Source organism: Symphalangus syndactylus, chromosome 19, assembly GCF_028878055.3.
Source record: "Symphalangus syndactylus isolate Jambi chromosome 19, NHGRI_mSymSyn1-v2.1_pri, whole genome shotgun sequence".
Taxonomy (NCBI): Eukaryota; Metazoa; Chordata; class Mammalia; order Primates; family Hylobatidae; genus Symphalangus; species Symphalangus syndactylus.
The window spans coordinates 71,518,160-71,533,882 of NC_072434.2; the positions used below are offsets into that span (position 1 = coordinate 71,518,160).

The following is a 15,723-nucleotide window of genomic DNA, read 5'->3' on the forward strand; positions in this document are numbered from 1 at the left end:
TGAGGTCAAGAAATGGAGACAATCCTAGCTAACACGGTGAAACCCTGTCTCTACTAAAGATACAAAAAGTTAGCCAGGCGTGGTGGTGGGCATCTGTAATCCCAGCTACTTGGGAGGCTGAGGCAGGAGAATCACTTGAACTGGGGAGGCGGAGGTTGCAGTGAGCCAAGATGGCGCCATTGCACTCCAGCTCAGGCGACAGCTCCATCTCAAAAAAAAAAAAGAAAAAAAAGAGAATATATCATCATACTTTGTTTTTTTTTAAGGTATTCTTGCTGGGTAGAATATTTGATGTTGAAAATATGTTTCCTTTGATCACTTTAATAATATTCCTCTATTGTTTTCTTACTTTGTTTTTTTTGAAAATGTGGCTATCAGTTGTATGGCTGCTCCTTTGAAAGTTATATCTTATTTCTTTTCTCTGGCTGCTTTTACAATTTCCTTTTTGCTTTTGTTCTCTAGCAGTTTGACTGTGACATGCTTGAGTGTGGTTTGCTTTGTATTTATTCTGCTTGGGGTTTACAGAGCATCTTGAACTGTGGCTTCCATCAGTTTTGGAAAATTTTCATCATTTCTTCAAATATTATTTCTGTACTATTCTCTCTCTCCTCTCTTTCTGGGACTCCAGTTACATATATGTTAGATCTTTTTCCACTGTCCCCTGTGTCTCTTTTGCTCTTTTCTGTATTTTCCATCCCTTTTTCCATTTATCCTTCAGTCTTGCAGGTTCAGAGGAGATGACTTATCTCCTCTGTACCTATACATTGAGAAATGGACACCTATAGAATTGAGACTTTGGTGGATAGAGGAGGTACTAGAGAAGACTTGCCAGAAGGAGTTGAACACTGCTTTGTGCATAGCACTGTGGTGGTTCCTGGGGCCTTCACACAGGAACTTACAGTCCGCATCATTAAGGCAGAAGGGGAGAGAGGAAAAGGGGAGAGAGGAAGACAGGAAACAAAAAGTAAAGAAATAGGGAGCAATAATATTATTTGATTCTGTGTAGAATGGATTTTGAAATTTGACCTGTGAAAACAAGGAGATGCTCATATGAGAAAAAGCATGTCAGTGGGCCAGGAATGAAGAGTAGAGGGAATGGACCCTTGGGTATCCTATTATTTTTCAAAGGTAAAAGGTTAGGAGTCCCTTACTCCCAGAAAAATACTTTGCTTTTAAATATAGCTTATGAGACTCCATTGGGTTTCCTAAGAGGTAAGGTAACTCTCTTATGTTAGAAAACAGGCATTGCTTAGGCTGTTGGCTCTTGTTGCTTAATTTCCCAAAGATGCCAGTACACTTCGGATACTGTTAATACACCAGCAGCAAAGCTCTCTCTGGGACCATTGTGCCCCATCCCCCCCAAACTTTTGTGTCCCTCATCTCAGTGGTAAAATTTAAAACAAATGTTGGGTGAATGGGCTTGGGGTGGTTATTTTTAAAATTTTGCATGTAAGAACATTTAAAACAAAGCAGCACCACTTTATACCATCACTTTATCTTTTCAAAAGAACATTTTAACAGTGCAAAAGTGTAAAGTACGTGCTTCAAGATAGAGGATAATAAATGGAATAACTTAGTTTTGTGAAAGACTCACAGTATCACTTGGTTTCTGGACACCGTTCGAGACCTGGCTGTGACTTGCCATGGCCTTGAGAGCCATTCCACAGCAGTGATGCTGTTGGACCCTTTGGCTGGGACCTCAGGACCCCCTGCAACAGCACTGTTTGCCCTAACCTGCTGGCATGATGCCCCTTTGTTGACAGGGCTGCATACAAGGCCAGCGACAAGTGGCAGGCAGTGATGCCAGCCTGATTTGCTGAGGGCACACGCCATGCTTCCTGCAGTGCCAGTGCTCTTCTGGGTCCACTTTGCAGCAGGACAGATGTGCTCTAGACCCAAGAGTTCTGCATCCTCGGCAGGGGTGCGGGAGTGTAGTTTTTTGCCTTCTCAGGAGCCTTCTTGGAAAGGGGCTTTTCTGTGTATTTCAGGAGCTCTGTGTTGGAGATGAGGGAGGTTCTTATTCTCTCCTGTTACAGATGAGGAAGCTGAGCCAAGAAGAAGTATATGGCCCAGGGCCATATGGTTATTTGTGACATCCCTGGGACTAGAGCCCAGGCCTCTGTGGTGCGTGTGGAAGTCTGAGCCTGGCCATGGTCTGCAGTTAGGCCCCAGAGGGGCTGTAGCTCTTCCCCTCCCCCACCAGTCCAGTTCTGGGAACAGAGGGACAGATACTGAGAACCTGTGAGAGCAGCCGCTAGGAACTCCTCTCCCCTTCCCGTGCCCCTTCCTCCCCTGCTGTGGGCTGCAGCCCCCTCCCCAGGCCCCCTGTCCTCCCCTGAGGCTGGGGGCAGCTGGAGGATACCAGGTGGTGATAGAGAAAGACTGAATCACTGGGGATTCAGGAACACCTTGAAGCAAAGGGAAGCCTCCTGGGCCGCTGCATTTTCTGTGGGGATTTCTTGTCTATCAGACGAGGATTGTTGGATGCCTTAGTAAAAGCTGGGCTTAGCGCAGCGCCTGGTTTATAGTTTGCTGCTGTTTATCTTTAGCTGTATCTTTACCCCTTGCTGGTAGAGAAACTCCCCCGAGCCCTTCTCTGTAAACAGGCCTAGTTTCTGGCAGGTAAAGCCAAAGCCCCAAGGAACTTTACTTACTCACCCCCACCCTTAAGCACTTTTCACCCAGCCTGCTAGGTTGGAAGGTATTTGATGTTTTGCTTTTTTTTAACCTCCTGGTGTCCATCTGGGCAGAAGCCAAGTGACTGCCCACAGGAAGGCCCTGTTTGGCTCTGATGACCTCCTAGAGGGACTTTTGGGAGGATGGGGTCTTGTGGGGGACTGGGCTCCAGAAGTCATAGGAGGTTGGCCTGCAGCCTGTGTTCCTGCCTGGGGGAGAGCCTGCCCCTCCCTCGCCTGTCATTCCTTCAATGCATAACTTCTCTCTGTGAGAAACATGTCAGAAGCTTTCCTGGAACAGGCCAGGAGGGAAGCAAGGCTGCTGACAGTGGCTTTAGAGCCTGGAGCTTGTGCTGGGGCTGGTTTTCCTGCAGGGCTCCCTTGCTGCCATGCGGGCCAAGCCGGGGGGTGCTCTTAGAATGTGGATCTGAGCAGGGAGAGGTGTGAGGTGTCCACGAGGACCTGGGGAGTCTCGGCTGAGGTGCTTGTCTTCTGGAGTTGCCTCCAGTGCTGGCTGGTTCTAGTGGAGGGCAGAGGCCGGCCTGGGGTCCTGAGCAATGCGCTGAGTCCGGGACGGGAGGGCCTCAGTTTATTCTGGGTTCACTGGGGCAGGAGCTCGTGAGGCCAAGGTCAGGGTTGCCGGCCGGCTGGGCTGGTTTCTGCCCCCTGGGGAGCCTGCCGATGGAGCCTGTCTGTCAGTGGGCAGCGCCTCGGCCTGGCACCGGGCTGGTCGGTCCTGAGGGACGTGTGGGGCCTGAGGCCTCCTCTGTGGGATATTCTTTTGGTCATTTGTTTAATAACAGGTCCTTGCCAGTGGAGAGCTGTGAGCCTGAAAGTGGCCAGAGAACAGTTTGAGGGGGCAGTCCTGATGGAGGGTGGTGAGGGGGACATACCTCTGCCTGCAGAAGGAGGAGCTCAATGTGGCCCACCCTACAGCTGTGGCATCTCCGGTAACCTGTGGAGCCACCTGCCCCTCTTGTGGGCTTGTCTCTGGACTTGCTTCAGGCAGAGAAGAATCCAGACACAGAGAGACATTGGTGAAGGTCACTGCAGTGCGCAGGCTAATGTTGCCTGTCTCCGTTTATTTTGCTAAGTCAGATCGTGTGCTCGAGTGCTGGCAGGGCAGAGGTGGGCGGGCGTCAGGGAGTTAATGTTTAAATGGGGACTGTGTCTCCCAGCTCTGAGCCCAGGGCTTTCCACAGCGAGAGAAAGAGCTGATGTACCTGCCAGGCATCCCCGTCCCAACACAGCAGACATCTGTACCATGTGTGTTGTCACTCCTGAGGGCCAGTAGGCTCGGCTTTTCCTGCCCCATGCTGCCTAGTACGGAGCCGCCAGCCACATGGGGCCTTGGAAATGCGGCTGGTCCACAGTGGGATGTGCTGAGTATAAAACACACATGGCATTTGGAGACTTTGTGCACACACACAAGTGTAAAATATCTCTAATAATGTTTATTTTGATTACTTGTTGAAATGATAACATTTTGGGTATATTAAGTAAATTATACTATTAGAATTCATTTTGCATGTTTCTTCTTGCCTTTTTCAGTGTGGCTGCTAGAAAAGTAACAATTATATGTGTGGCTTACCTTCTATTTCTTTTGTTCTGCGCCGGTCCAGCCTTTTTGAATAGAGTCACGAGAACAACAGCAGCTGCTTGTGTGGCCTTTGCGTGTGCCTGGCCCGGCGAGTGCTCTACTCACGCCCACACGACAGCCTGTGAGGCAGGGGCTGCCCAGACAGCTGGGGACGTGGAGGGTGCACTGTTGCCCGGGTGTGGGTAAAAATGTATTGCAAAAACATTTTTTTAAAAAATTGAGTTATCTTCTTTTTATTTTTAAAATGTACTTTTCATTAAATTTTCAACAAGTTCTGTATTTTTCATAAAAGTCATGCATAATCACTGTAGAGAATTTGGAAACATGGAAGCAGATGCCAGTTTCCTTGCCCCTTAAACAGAGCGTCCTGGTGTGAGCCCTCTCCCCCAACAGCCCCCGGCTGCAATGTTGCCTGGCTGCCGGGCGGTGGGGCTGTGGCGTTGCCATGTTGCCTGGCTGTGGGGCTGCGGGGCTTTGATGTTGCCAGGGTGCGGGGTGCGGGGCTCTCCCAGGCCGGCTCATTGTGCGGCCCCTCTGGTCTCAGCCCTGCTGGCTGTGGTCACCATGCCCAGCCAGGTGCTCTTCACCCTCTTTCTGCTCACCCATGCCTGCCTTGGAAAGTCAGCTACAGCTGGGTATAAAGGAAGAGAATACTGGCCCTGGGTGAGGTGTGGCATTAGTGGCACCTTCTGGGCTCCTGGGCAGGGGTGGGGAGTGGCTTTCTTGAGCAGCTGGGATGATTCATTGATTTTTGGATAAATGAGGTGTTAGTGGACCTTGATTCGGAAGATTGTGAAAGAGGATAAGGGGAAGGCCTGGCACCCCACGGTCCTCAGATGTCAGTGTTTGCCAGCCCTGCAGAAAGCAGGGTGGGTGAGAGGGTCTTCCATTCCCCAGCGAGGGCTGCACCTGAGCCCCGCGAGTTCCCCTGGCTTGGATTAGGGGGAGCCAAAAGTGTTCTCACTCTCACCACCAAGTGCTTTGTATGCCTGTGGCAACACCCCTCCTGTTCTAGTGAATTAGGGAAGTCTAGGTGAGTGGAGGCTTTTCAGACAGACCTGAAGGGGGGTGGTTGTGTTCTCAGGGTGCCCTGTGTGGTCGGGGTGACCTTGGTCTGTGGACCATCCCTGGTCTGTCTTCCCATTTGTGCTGGGTCCTTCCCAGGTGCTTCCCAGCTGGCATTACTTTGGGGTGTCCGTGTGCCCGTGAGTCTGTGGATTATCAAAGGTGATGGTGTGGGGCGGTGGATTCCTGAATCTTTTTCACTGGAAACACCTACCTCCAGCCAAATGTTCTCTTAAAACAACAGGTGGCATCTCCCACCTTGTTCCCCACTTTTCAAAATGCTGGTATGGCAGCGAGGGCCCTTGGTGCAAGCGGTGTCTGTGTGGTGCTGCCCCAGACCTTACGGGTGGGTGGCGGGTGGCCCCAGCCCTGCGTGAGCACTGAGTGCCCGCCCCCTCCTCCTTGCAGGTCTGGCCGTGGGTCTGGGCTTCGGGGCACTGGCAGAGGTCGCCAAGAAGAGCCTGCGCTCCGAGGACCCCTCAGGTGAGCCGGGCCCTTCAGTGGGAGGGGCAGGGTGGGCTCTGGGAGGGTTGAGCCTGTCAGTCCCCAGCCCTACCTGTGCTCTGGGAGTGTCAGCCAGCTAGGCCGTATTTGCATGGGGTTCCAAGTAAGTGGCATCCCTGGGGTGATGAGGCTGTTCATACAGACGGATTGACCTGCTTTAGAGGGGGACAGGCTTAGAGGCCCTTCCTCCTCCCAGCCCAAAGTGGCCACCCAGCCCCTTCCTTCTGGCTGCCTGCAGACCCACATGCCTTCTGCACACCTGGACACCTTACACACCCCCTGCACGCCCACCAAACACCCGCACACCTCCTTACCCCCTGCACACCCACCAAACACCCGCACACCTCCTTACAGCCCCCTGCACACCCACCAAACACCCGCACACCTCCCTACACGCCCCTTGCACACCCACCGAACACCCGCCCACCTCCTTACCCTCCACACCCACCAAACACCCGCCCACCTCCTTACATCTTCCACACACCCACCTCACACCTGCACACCTTACACACCCTCCACACACCCACCTCACACCTGCACACCTTACACACCCTCCACACACCCACCTCACACCTGCACACCTTACACACCCTCCACACACCCACCTCACACCTGCACACCTTACACACCCTCCACACACCCACCAATCACCCATTGAACACTGCACCTCCTTACCCTCCACACCCACCACACCCCCACACACCTTCTTACACACCCTCCATACACCTGCACACCTCCTTGTAAACCCACCTTTTGCTGCTGCCCTGCTCTCTGGGAGTCCCTGGTCTGGCCGGGTCAGGTGTGGCTGGGGGCAGGGGAGGTGTGCAGGCAGACCCTGCAGGCTCCTCCTCACCAGCTTAGTAACCCGGGGAGGCTGTAACCTATGCAGAGGCACCTCACCTCTGAGGTGAAGGTCACAGCCAGGGTCAGGCAGGTGGTCAGGTCAGGACACTCATCCCACTGAGGTTGGTGGCCGCTGTGGCCGGGCCCTCTGTGGAGAGGTCCTGCGGACGGACCATGCGGAGGCTTTGGGCGTTCGTGCTGCTGTGATGAGGAGTGGGGCGCACTGAGCTCCTGCCGCCTTCTGCCTGTGAGCACCAGGCCGGGCTCCTCTTCAGGCCTCTTCAGGCATGGGGGGGCGGGCCAGGTGGGTGCGAGGTCAGCCCAGCAGGGGCTTTCCTGTTAGCGGGGCCTGGGGTGTGGAGCACAGTGCCAAGGGAACCGTCTGCTTGGTGGATCTTCCTAAACGCCTTTGGAGTTCTGGGCCAAGTCCCCTGGCCCCGGCCTATTCTGGGAATGTCAGCTCATTCTGGTATCACGCCCTTCCACCCCCGTCCATGGGGGCCGCCAGAGACACCCGGTGTCTGGCCACACTGCAGCCCTCACAGCCCTGTCTGCCAGCCTGGGCTAGCCCCCTTTGGGGGCCCTGCCAGTCCCCAGACAGCCCCCCTTCACCCACCAACGCTGCCTTCTGGGGCAAGGGCACTAGTCCATCCCACAGGCCCCGACTGAGTCCTGGGGACACGGGCGGCATGCATGTCCTTGGAAGGGGCTGAGGACGGAGGGCTTAGCAAGGGTATTTTTAGCGCTGGTGCTGAAACCCTCTGGGAAATGAAGCCTGGGTTTCTCTGGAAGGAGAAGCCAGCCTTCCCCTACTGTCCCCTACTGTCCTCTCCAAAGCTGGCTGTTCTCCAGACTACCTCATCCAAGCAGGGAAGAGGCCAGGCTGGCTCCACAGTTACAGCTGGTGTCCTTTGTCAGGGACAGTGGTGACCCCAGGCTGGGGGTTAAGGGGCCCAGACATTGTTAGCCCTGAGAGGGAGACCCAAGGCGTAGGCTGGAGTGGGGTGGCCCTGGGCAGCCCCAAACTGCGCTGCAGCTTCCTGACCAGGCCCTGGCACCCTCTGGCCTGGAGGACCCCGGCCACCCTGGCTGAGCTCTGCCCTGGAAGGACCTTTCCTGGGCTGGGGGCACGCCGCCGTAGCCCTGGGCCCATCCCCGCTTGCCAGGTCATTCTCACAGCCAGCCCTGCCTGGGTGGGGGATATACCTCCATCCTGTGGCATTGACCAGCTTTGCCGATAGGTTACCTGGGAAAGCCCCGATTGGGCCAGGCACCATCCCCATCTCTCAGGAGTGCTGCCGCCCTAGGCCTACTCTGTGTGTCATGAGGAGACAGACTCTCCCTGCTCTGGCCTGGGGCAGTGGCCTCTCCTCAAGGTTTCCCTCTCTGCCTGCCCCTCCCTAGGGACCCAGGCCCAAGCCCCCAGCCCGCAAGTACCACAGGCCTAGGGGGCAGAGGGGACATTGACTGCCTTTCCTTTGGCGCTGGCGTCTGCTGCTGCCTAAGGCAAGGGGGTGGCCCAGGGAGCCTTCTGGGCCCAGCCCTCTTGGACTCGCTCTGCCCATGGGTCATAACTTAGCCTCCTAGGGCAGCTCAGCCTCTTCCCCCAGAGCTAATATCTCCCACCTTCCCAGGGCCCTTCCTGCTGTCTGGGACCCTGGAGTGAGCCTGGCCCCTTTCCACGTGGCTGCCTGCATGTGTGGGCAGATGCGGGTCTTCTCCGAGGCTCCTCTTCCGGGCCGCAGAGCCTCTGTTCTCAGGGCAGCCTGCCCCACCCTGGTTTCTCAGGGGCTAGGCTGCACCTGACTCCGGGGCAGAGGGCAGTGGCACGGTCACCTCTCTCTTCCCCTGCTGGGGACCTGGCTCCGTGCCACCTGAGCGCTGTGCCAGGCCTGAAGTGATTTGAGCTGAGGCAAATGCTGGGTGCTGTGGGGGCCAGAGAGGAGGAAGCTGCACTGCGACCTCTTGGGGCTTGAGATCTAACTAGATTCACAGGACAGAAGGCAGGAGAAGCTCCGAATGTCACAAGGGCTGGAGGCCCAGCGACGAGGGGTGCTGAAGGGCTCAGGGAAGGTGGAAGGACTCGGAGCTCCAGATCCCTGCTCAGGCCTCTCTCTGCCTCTGGACAGGGGCACCTCCATGTCTAGGCAGCACTGAACTGATGGCCCAGGAGGGAGCGGAAGCTAGAGGGGGCCCAGCTGCCTTGGACCACATGGCTGCTGGCAGCTGACTTAGCCGGCCTTCTGCTGCTCCTGAGTCACGGCCCTCAGCCCTCCCCTTGGTGGACTGGAAAAAGGCCACCTGCACCCTTGGGGTCATTGCATGCTCATCACTGGCCAGCTGGCTGCACTGAGCTGCAGGGGGCCTCTGTGGGTGGAGGGGAGAGATGGGCACCCCTGGGATGTGCTGCCCTTGGCCTGAGTGCCCTTCCCTTGAGGACAGGCCTCTGGCTGAAGCCACCTGGCCCCATGTGCAAATGCACGCCAACCCCACAGGTGCAGCGGACCTTTGTGCAGTGCCCTGGGTGGGGGTGCACAGGGCAAAGGCTTGGCACCTCCTCACCTGGGTCCCCCAGGTCCCTCCCTCTCTCTTGGTTCCCCCTCCCATGCCCCTTCCAGCCACAGGCAGCACCATGGCCCTGCCACTGCCCGCCAGGTCCCCATATGGAAGGGAGAGGCCCTGTGTGTGTGTGTGCATGTGTGTGTGCACATATGTACGTGTGCATGCCTGTGTGTGTGTATTGGGAGGCGCTGGCGTAGGGCCTGGGGATGCGGCTCACACAGGCTTGGGGAGGTGGACGTGGAACAGTAGTTGTGTTGCTGGTTTTATGGATGCCTGGGAGGAAAGACATTGAGCCTCCGTTTATGTCAGGCTGGATTTGCCATCCCACTCCCAGACCCCCCCGAGTGCCGTGGTGACCCCTCTTGCCTGCCCACAGGGAAGAAGTCCGTGCTGGATTCCAGTCCTTTCCTGTCTGAGGCCAATGCAGAGCGGATTGTGCGCACGCTCTGCAAGGTGCGTGGTGCGGCGCTCAAGCTGGGCCAGATGCTGAGCATCCAGGGTGAGTGGACGTGGGGGCTGCTGCCCCGGGACTGCGTGGGCTGCTGGGGGTGTCAACTTCCAGGGCCGGGAGCAGTGGCCCCACCAAAGCTCAGTGGGCAAGATGTGAGCAGGCTGGGGAGAGATGTTAGAGGATAATAGGCCTGGTCTCCAGGCGGGCGGCTCTGGGTCCAAAGAAACACATGGAAAGAAGAGCAGAGAGGAAAAATTGCTCCCTAGAGGCGGTCAGAACACAGGTCATTTCAACATTTTACTATGTTTTATTTTCCAAATTTCTTTTGTAATTATGAAAAACTGCATGTTGAGTGTGAAAAGCCCACCTTCTCAGGTCACTGGGCGGAGGCTGGGGCTCCAGGGACACCGAGTGGCCGAGGGCGTGTGTGTGAGGGCTCCTGTCTTTCTGGCCTCACCCGTGCTCCTGGTGGGGGGGGTGTGGTGGCCAGGGCGTCCCAGGAGTGTGCCCTCCCAGGTCCTGCGCGCACACTTTCATCCCCAGGTTTGCCCTGTGTCACTCTCCTGCCTTCCAGATGACGCCTTTATCAACCCCCACCTGGCTAAGATCTTCGAGCGGGTGCGTCAGAGCGCGGACTTCATGCCGCTGAAGCAGATGATGGTGAGGAGCCAGGGGCTCTGCCCGCCCTCTGGGTCCTCGGCCCCCACTGGGTGGAGGGGACAGACTCGGGGCTTCTCCGGGTGGCCCAGGCAGGGCGTGCTCAGAGCCCCTCCCTGGCCCTGCCCTCCAGAAAACTCTCAACAACGACCTGGGCCCCAACTGGCGGGACAAGTTGGAATACTTTGAGGAGCGGCCCTTCGCCGCCGCATCCATTGGGCAGGTGCACTTGGCCCGAATGAAGGGCGGCCGCGAGGTGGCCATGAAGATCCAGGTAGGCAGCCTGATGCGCAGTGCCTGTCCCTATGGGGGCTGCAGGGGGCTGAGCTGGGGCCTGGCTCATGGGGGCCTCTGCACCCCACGTCCCGCAGGGCACCCTCTCTCTTGGCAGGGCCATATGTGGTGTCCTCTGGCCCCAGTGCCTGGATGGCACCAGAAGCTTGGGAAGTATTTGCTAAATGAGTGACTTTGGGGGCACGGAGGGGCCCCCAGCAAGCTTGGTTTGGGATGGGCAGGGACAGGGGACAAGTGATTGCCTTTTGGGGCCAGAGCTGGTGGGAGGGTGGCCGTGAGTGAGGTGAGGCAGTAGAAGGTGGACAATGAGGCTGTGATGGGGTCCAGGGGTCACGGCAGCATGGCTGGGTCTTAGCTCTGGTTCTCCAGGGTGTGGGCTGGGGCCAGGACACAGCTGGAAAGTCAGTGGGGGTTGGGGGAGTGCCCCAGGCAGGGCCCACCCGTCTCCCTGGGCTAACTCCCCTGCCCTGCCCATACCCCCACAGTACCCTGGCGTGGCCCAGAGCATCAACAGTGATGTCAACAACCTCATGGCCGTGCTGAACATGAGCAACATGCTTCCAGAAGGTCTGAGGCTAGGTGGTTGGGTCAAGGGCAGGAGTGGGTGGCAGGCATCTGCGTTGGCTTCTGGGGACCAGAGGGGGGCCTCCCTGCAGAGCCCCATTCCTCGCTGATGCCCTTCTCCCCGGTCCAGGCCTGTTCCCCGAGCACCTGATAGACGTGTTGAGGCGGGAGCTGGCCCTGGAGTGTGACTACCAGCGAGAGGCTGCCTGCGCCCGCAAGTTCAGGTGTGGTCCCCGGCCTGGCCCCCTTGCGTGTTTCCACCAGGGAGGCAGAAGGAACCACGTTCAGCAGCTGGTGAAGGCCCCTCCGGCTCTGAGGGGCAGAGGGCTGGGGTTGCAGCCTGGGCCGAGGCCACATCCTGCCTGGGGTGAAGGAGGGCCCTCTGCCTGGTGGGGTGTGTGTGGGGGGGAGGTGGTGTGGAGGGCCTATGGCTAGGGCGTGACCTCCTGCCCCTACCCAGGGAACTGCTGAAGGACCACCCCTTCTTCTACGTGCCTGAGATCGTGGATGAGCTCTGCAGCCCACACGTGCTGACCACAGAGCTGGTGTCCGGCTTCCCCCTGGACCAGGCTGAAGGGCTCAGCCAGGAGATTCGGAATGAGGTGCGTCTGTGCCAGCAGACAGGTGGGGCCGGGGTGGCCCTGCCGTGGGCTGTTTGGTGACCTAATCTTGTGAGCCGGGGACTTGGAGCCCTGAGGTGCTCCCTGGGGGTGAGGGGCAGTGAAGTAGCACCAGTGGGACTTAGGGGGACACAGGGGGAGCTGCTGCCTTCCCTGGCCTAAGTGACACTGGGAATCAAACAGTCCCACAGGGTAGGGTGGGTAAAACAGGAGGCAGGGGCTTCTCTGGCCCCAGTCTCCCAGGGCACCAGGCAGTGTGGTGCTGCCTGACACAGACCCTTCCCACTGTCCACAGATCTGCTACAACATCCTGGTTCTGTGCCTGAGGGAGCTGTTCGAGTTCCACTTCATGCAAACAGACCCCAACTGGTCCAACTTCTTCTATGACCCCCAGCAGCACAAGGTGAGCCCCAGGGTGGGGGCACCCGCAGCCAGGCCTGAGAGCTTCTCTGAATGGGGCACGTGAGGCCCTGGACTGCCCCTTGTCCTGGGAAAGTCAGCAGAGAGCTCAGGGCTCCGGGAGTGGGGATCCTCACCGCCCTCTGTTGCACCCCCTTCCCGGCCCCACACCTGCACCATGGAGCACCAGGGCCAAGTTTCTCCTGGTGTCTCTGACCCCAGGTGGCTCTTTTGGATTTTGGGGCAACGCGGGAATATGACAGATCCTTCACTGACCTCTACATTCAGGTAACTGGAGAGGGGCCCTGGCCTTGGTCCACGTTTTTCTGAGGCTGGGACAGGATGCTGGGGGACTTGGGGTAGGGAGAATGACTGGGTTCTTGCCCTTGTGTCCCCATCTGCGCTGCCTGCCCCTCAGGTCTGGTGACAGCAGGCAGTTAGGCTGACAGCTGCCAGGCGTGTCACAGCACTGGCCGGGGGCCCTGTGCAGGGAGAGGATGAGGGTGGGGTGGGCCCGAGTGTGGCACTTGGCTCCCTGGGATGTCGGGAGCTTTTCTTTCCATGCTGCCCACGGTCCCCTCCTATGCCTCTCCCCAGATTATCAGGGCTGCTGCCGACAGGGACAGGGAGACTGTGCGGGCGAAATCCATAGAGATGAAGTTCCTCACCGGCTACGAGGTCAAGGTGAGCAGGGTTGGGGGGATCCCCGGGGCCTGCTGACCCAGGGCCCAGCTCCCTGTGTAGGAATGGATGAAAGCACAGGGGGCAGCTGCCCTCAAGGGGTCCCCAGAGGCTGGGCCTCCTTGGGCACGGTCTGAAAGCTGAGGCCCGCCCTGGCCCATGCTGCCCTGCTGTGCGTGAGATTTTCCGAGTGGGCCAGTGAGTTGGGGACTCAGGGGACTTGTCGTGAAGCTCGTTTCTGCCTCTCACTCTCGCCCACTTAGGGCTTGGGGTCGGGGCTTGATTGAGCCAACGTGCAGAGCAAGTGGGAAGGGAAGCCCCAGCCCTCCCCTCATCCCTGGGGAGAGTCAGAAGAAACCTTAGAAGCCTTTAAAATAAAGGAGAATGGTCTGTGCTGGTGCTGCCTGAAGCCACCCACAAAGTGGCATTTTCCGCTTGCTTGACAGTGGGGAAGGAGTTAAAGAAATCCAGGTCAAGCCTTGGGTTTGCTGTCTTGTAGGAGTGCCATTTGAGGCTTGTCAGTATCTCTGAGCCTCCCTTATCTCAGCTGTAAGCCCTCAGTGGGCAGCAGCTCTCTGCCGCCTCTTCCTTATGGCCACTCGCACTGACTCGATTCCTGGCCCCCCATCCCTCTGACCACCTTGGGCTGTCCCTGGCGGCAGCTCCTCTCCCCTGCTCTGTTGGCGGCAGCTTCCTTAGGCTGCTAGTTCCCGTGGGCAGACACACGGCTGCTGGGTGTGTTTTTGGGTGAACTCTGGCAGGCTCAGACACGCATGGTGAGAGGCCCTGCCAGCTCAGGCCCACGGACTCTGTTCTTTTTGGCCAGAACAGTGTTTTATTAAAACTTAATGAGTGCCAGGAGGTGGGACGCATCCTCTGCATTCTGCCACAGGCCCCACCACTCCCTTTTGCATCACGTCAGCCCAGTCCATGTTACCCTCGTGTTCCTGGCCCCTGTGGGTGTGAGTTGATGCCCATTACCATGATGTAATCCAGTTTACAATAGAGCTTTGTGTGAGAACTCGGTGCCCTGGGCATTGTGGGAGGAACCCAGGCTGGTGGAGGGCTCTGGTGTCTTGCCGCCATTTACCCTTCCTCTCCTGCCCCAGGTCATGGAAGACGCCCACTTGGATGCCATCCTCATCCTGGGGGAGGCCTTTGCCTCCGATGAGCCCTTTGATTTTGGCACCCAGAGCACCACCGAGAAGATCCACAACCTGATTCCCGTCATGCTGAGGCACCGTCTCGTCCCCCCACCCGAGGAGACCTACTCCCTGCACAGGAAGATGGGCGGCTCCTTCCTCATCTGCTCCAAGCTGAAGGCCCGCTTCCCCTGCAAGGCCATGTTCGAGGAGGCCTATAGCAACTACCGCAAGAGGCAGGCCCAGCAGTAGGGCTGTGGGCCATGCCCAGGCCGGCTCCGCGGGAACTCTCCCTCAGACAGGCCAAAAACCAGTAGGGAGGTGGTGGTGATGCTCTTTTTAACTCCTTTGCCCAATAAGGGGGGGTGGCTGCCTGGAGCCCCGTAGCCAGCGCTTTCCACGGTTTCTGTTGCTAAATGATTTTAGAGTGAGAAGTGCAAGAATGAAGATGAAGCCCCACTGCTCGGTGAGTCTGCCTCTGTGTGTCCTCTGAAATAAGTAGATGAAGATGAAAGGGCAACTTTGTTTTCTTCTTTTTCCTGACGTGAATGTTAAGCAGGAGGGAGAGAGTCCTTACTCCCTTCCAATCTCTGTTCCAGTGCAAAACCCAGAAACATGAACACAGATACGATTGTGGGATTTTATCATCTGTGTAGTAGGTGTGTTTATGTTTCTAAAGTGAGATTTGTGTTTTCTGCCCTTTTCCTCTCCAGCCGATGGGCTGGAGCTGGGAGAGGTGCTGATCTAACAGTGCCAACAAGTGCTCCTTAAGCCTGTGAGGCCCAGACCTGTGGGGCTGGCTCTCACCTTTGACGGCTGAATGTTTCTAAAGAACTGCTGCCCCACAGTGAGGGTGGGAGCAGCAGAACAGGGAATGCCAGACAGGCTCGCTGCTGTTGGAAGGCGGGGTGGGACTTCCTTCGTCTGTCCGGAGAGGCACAGGTGTCACCAGTTCCAGCCAAAGGCTCCTCACAGGCTCTGTGAATTTTTGTACAAGTCTTGTAATTATCGAGTCAACTTGTTTCAGTTTAATAAAAATGCTCATGGGAAGTGCTTTGGTGCGTGCACCCTCTTCTGTATTCTAGAGAATGACCACCCGTATCTTCTAGCTCGTGGTGGTGGTTCTTTTCTGACCTGATGGTCACAGCAGGCTCAGTGTCACAGCCCATTTGCAAGATTTGGGACTGGTTCAGTGTGAGGCCCTTGGCCCTGAACCTGGAAGGCTCAGCCCCGTTCCCTGTAAGAAAGAAGGGAGGTGGAAGGGGTGGAGAACAGAGGAGAGGTTGCAGTGTCACTGCCCCAGCCCCCGACAGGCCGTACCACACTGCTGAAGCAGCTGTACCCGGTGATGGTGGCAACTAGGAGGACAGTGACACCTGCCAGCGGGGCTGACGCCAGGTCTGCATCACAGTGAGACGTCTCCTCTCTAGACATCAGCTGCAGTTGAGGACCACTTCCTGAAAAGTGGCTTTTCCTGGTGCCAGATTGATTCCTAGATAACAGGACACACTGGACACTGAGCTGGGGCCCTTTCTACGGACGTGTGAGCAGTTGAAAGTGCATCTGCAGACTGCAGAGGCCCAGAAGAGTCTTTGAGAGGTATAGGCTTTCAGGGTTCTTCAAGAAAACATAGTTTCTGAAATTTGGGATTGCCGAGTAACAGACC

General features: G+C 57.1%; 1 protein-coding gene across 6 annotated transcripts in view; it reads left to right on the forward strand.

The window, feature by feature from the left end:
* Positions 1-15,111, forward strand: part of COQ8A (coenzyme Q8A) — a 46,365-nt gene extending 31,254 nt beyond the window's left edge. For all 6 annotated transcript variants that reach the window (XM_055235040.2, XM_055235038.2, XM_063613381.1 and 3 more), the window contains 11 exons: positions 5,749-5,823; positions 9,626-9,748; positions 10,275-10,360; positions 10,491-10,631; positions 11,137-11,218; positions 11,346-11,439; positions 11,676-11,817; positions 12,131-12,238; positions 12,457-12,522; positions 12,832-12,918; positions 14,025-15,111. In XM_055235040.2, the coding sequence (XP_055091015.1) occupies positions 5,749-5,823; positions 9,626-9,748; positions 10,275-10,360; positions 10,491-10,631; positions 11,137-11,218; positions 11,346-11,439; positions 11,676-11,817; positions 12,131-12,238; positions 12,457-12,522; positions 12,832-12,918; positions 14,025-14,309 (1,289 nt within the window). In that variant the 3' untranslated portion in view covers positions 14,310-15,111. The remainder of the gene's footprint in view (positions 1-5,748; positions 5,824-9,625; positions 9,749-10,274; positions 10,361-10,490; positions 10,632-11,136; positions 11,219-11,345; positions 11,440-11,675; positions 11,818-12,130; positions 12,239-12,456; positions 12,523-12,831; positions 12,919-14,024) is intronic.
* Positions 15,112-15,723: the final 612 nt, after the last annotated feature.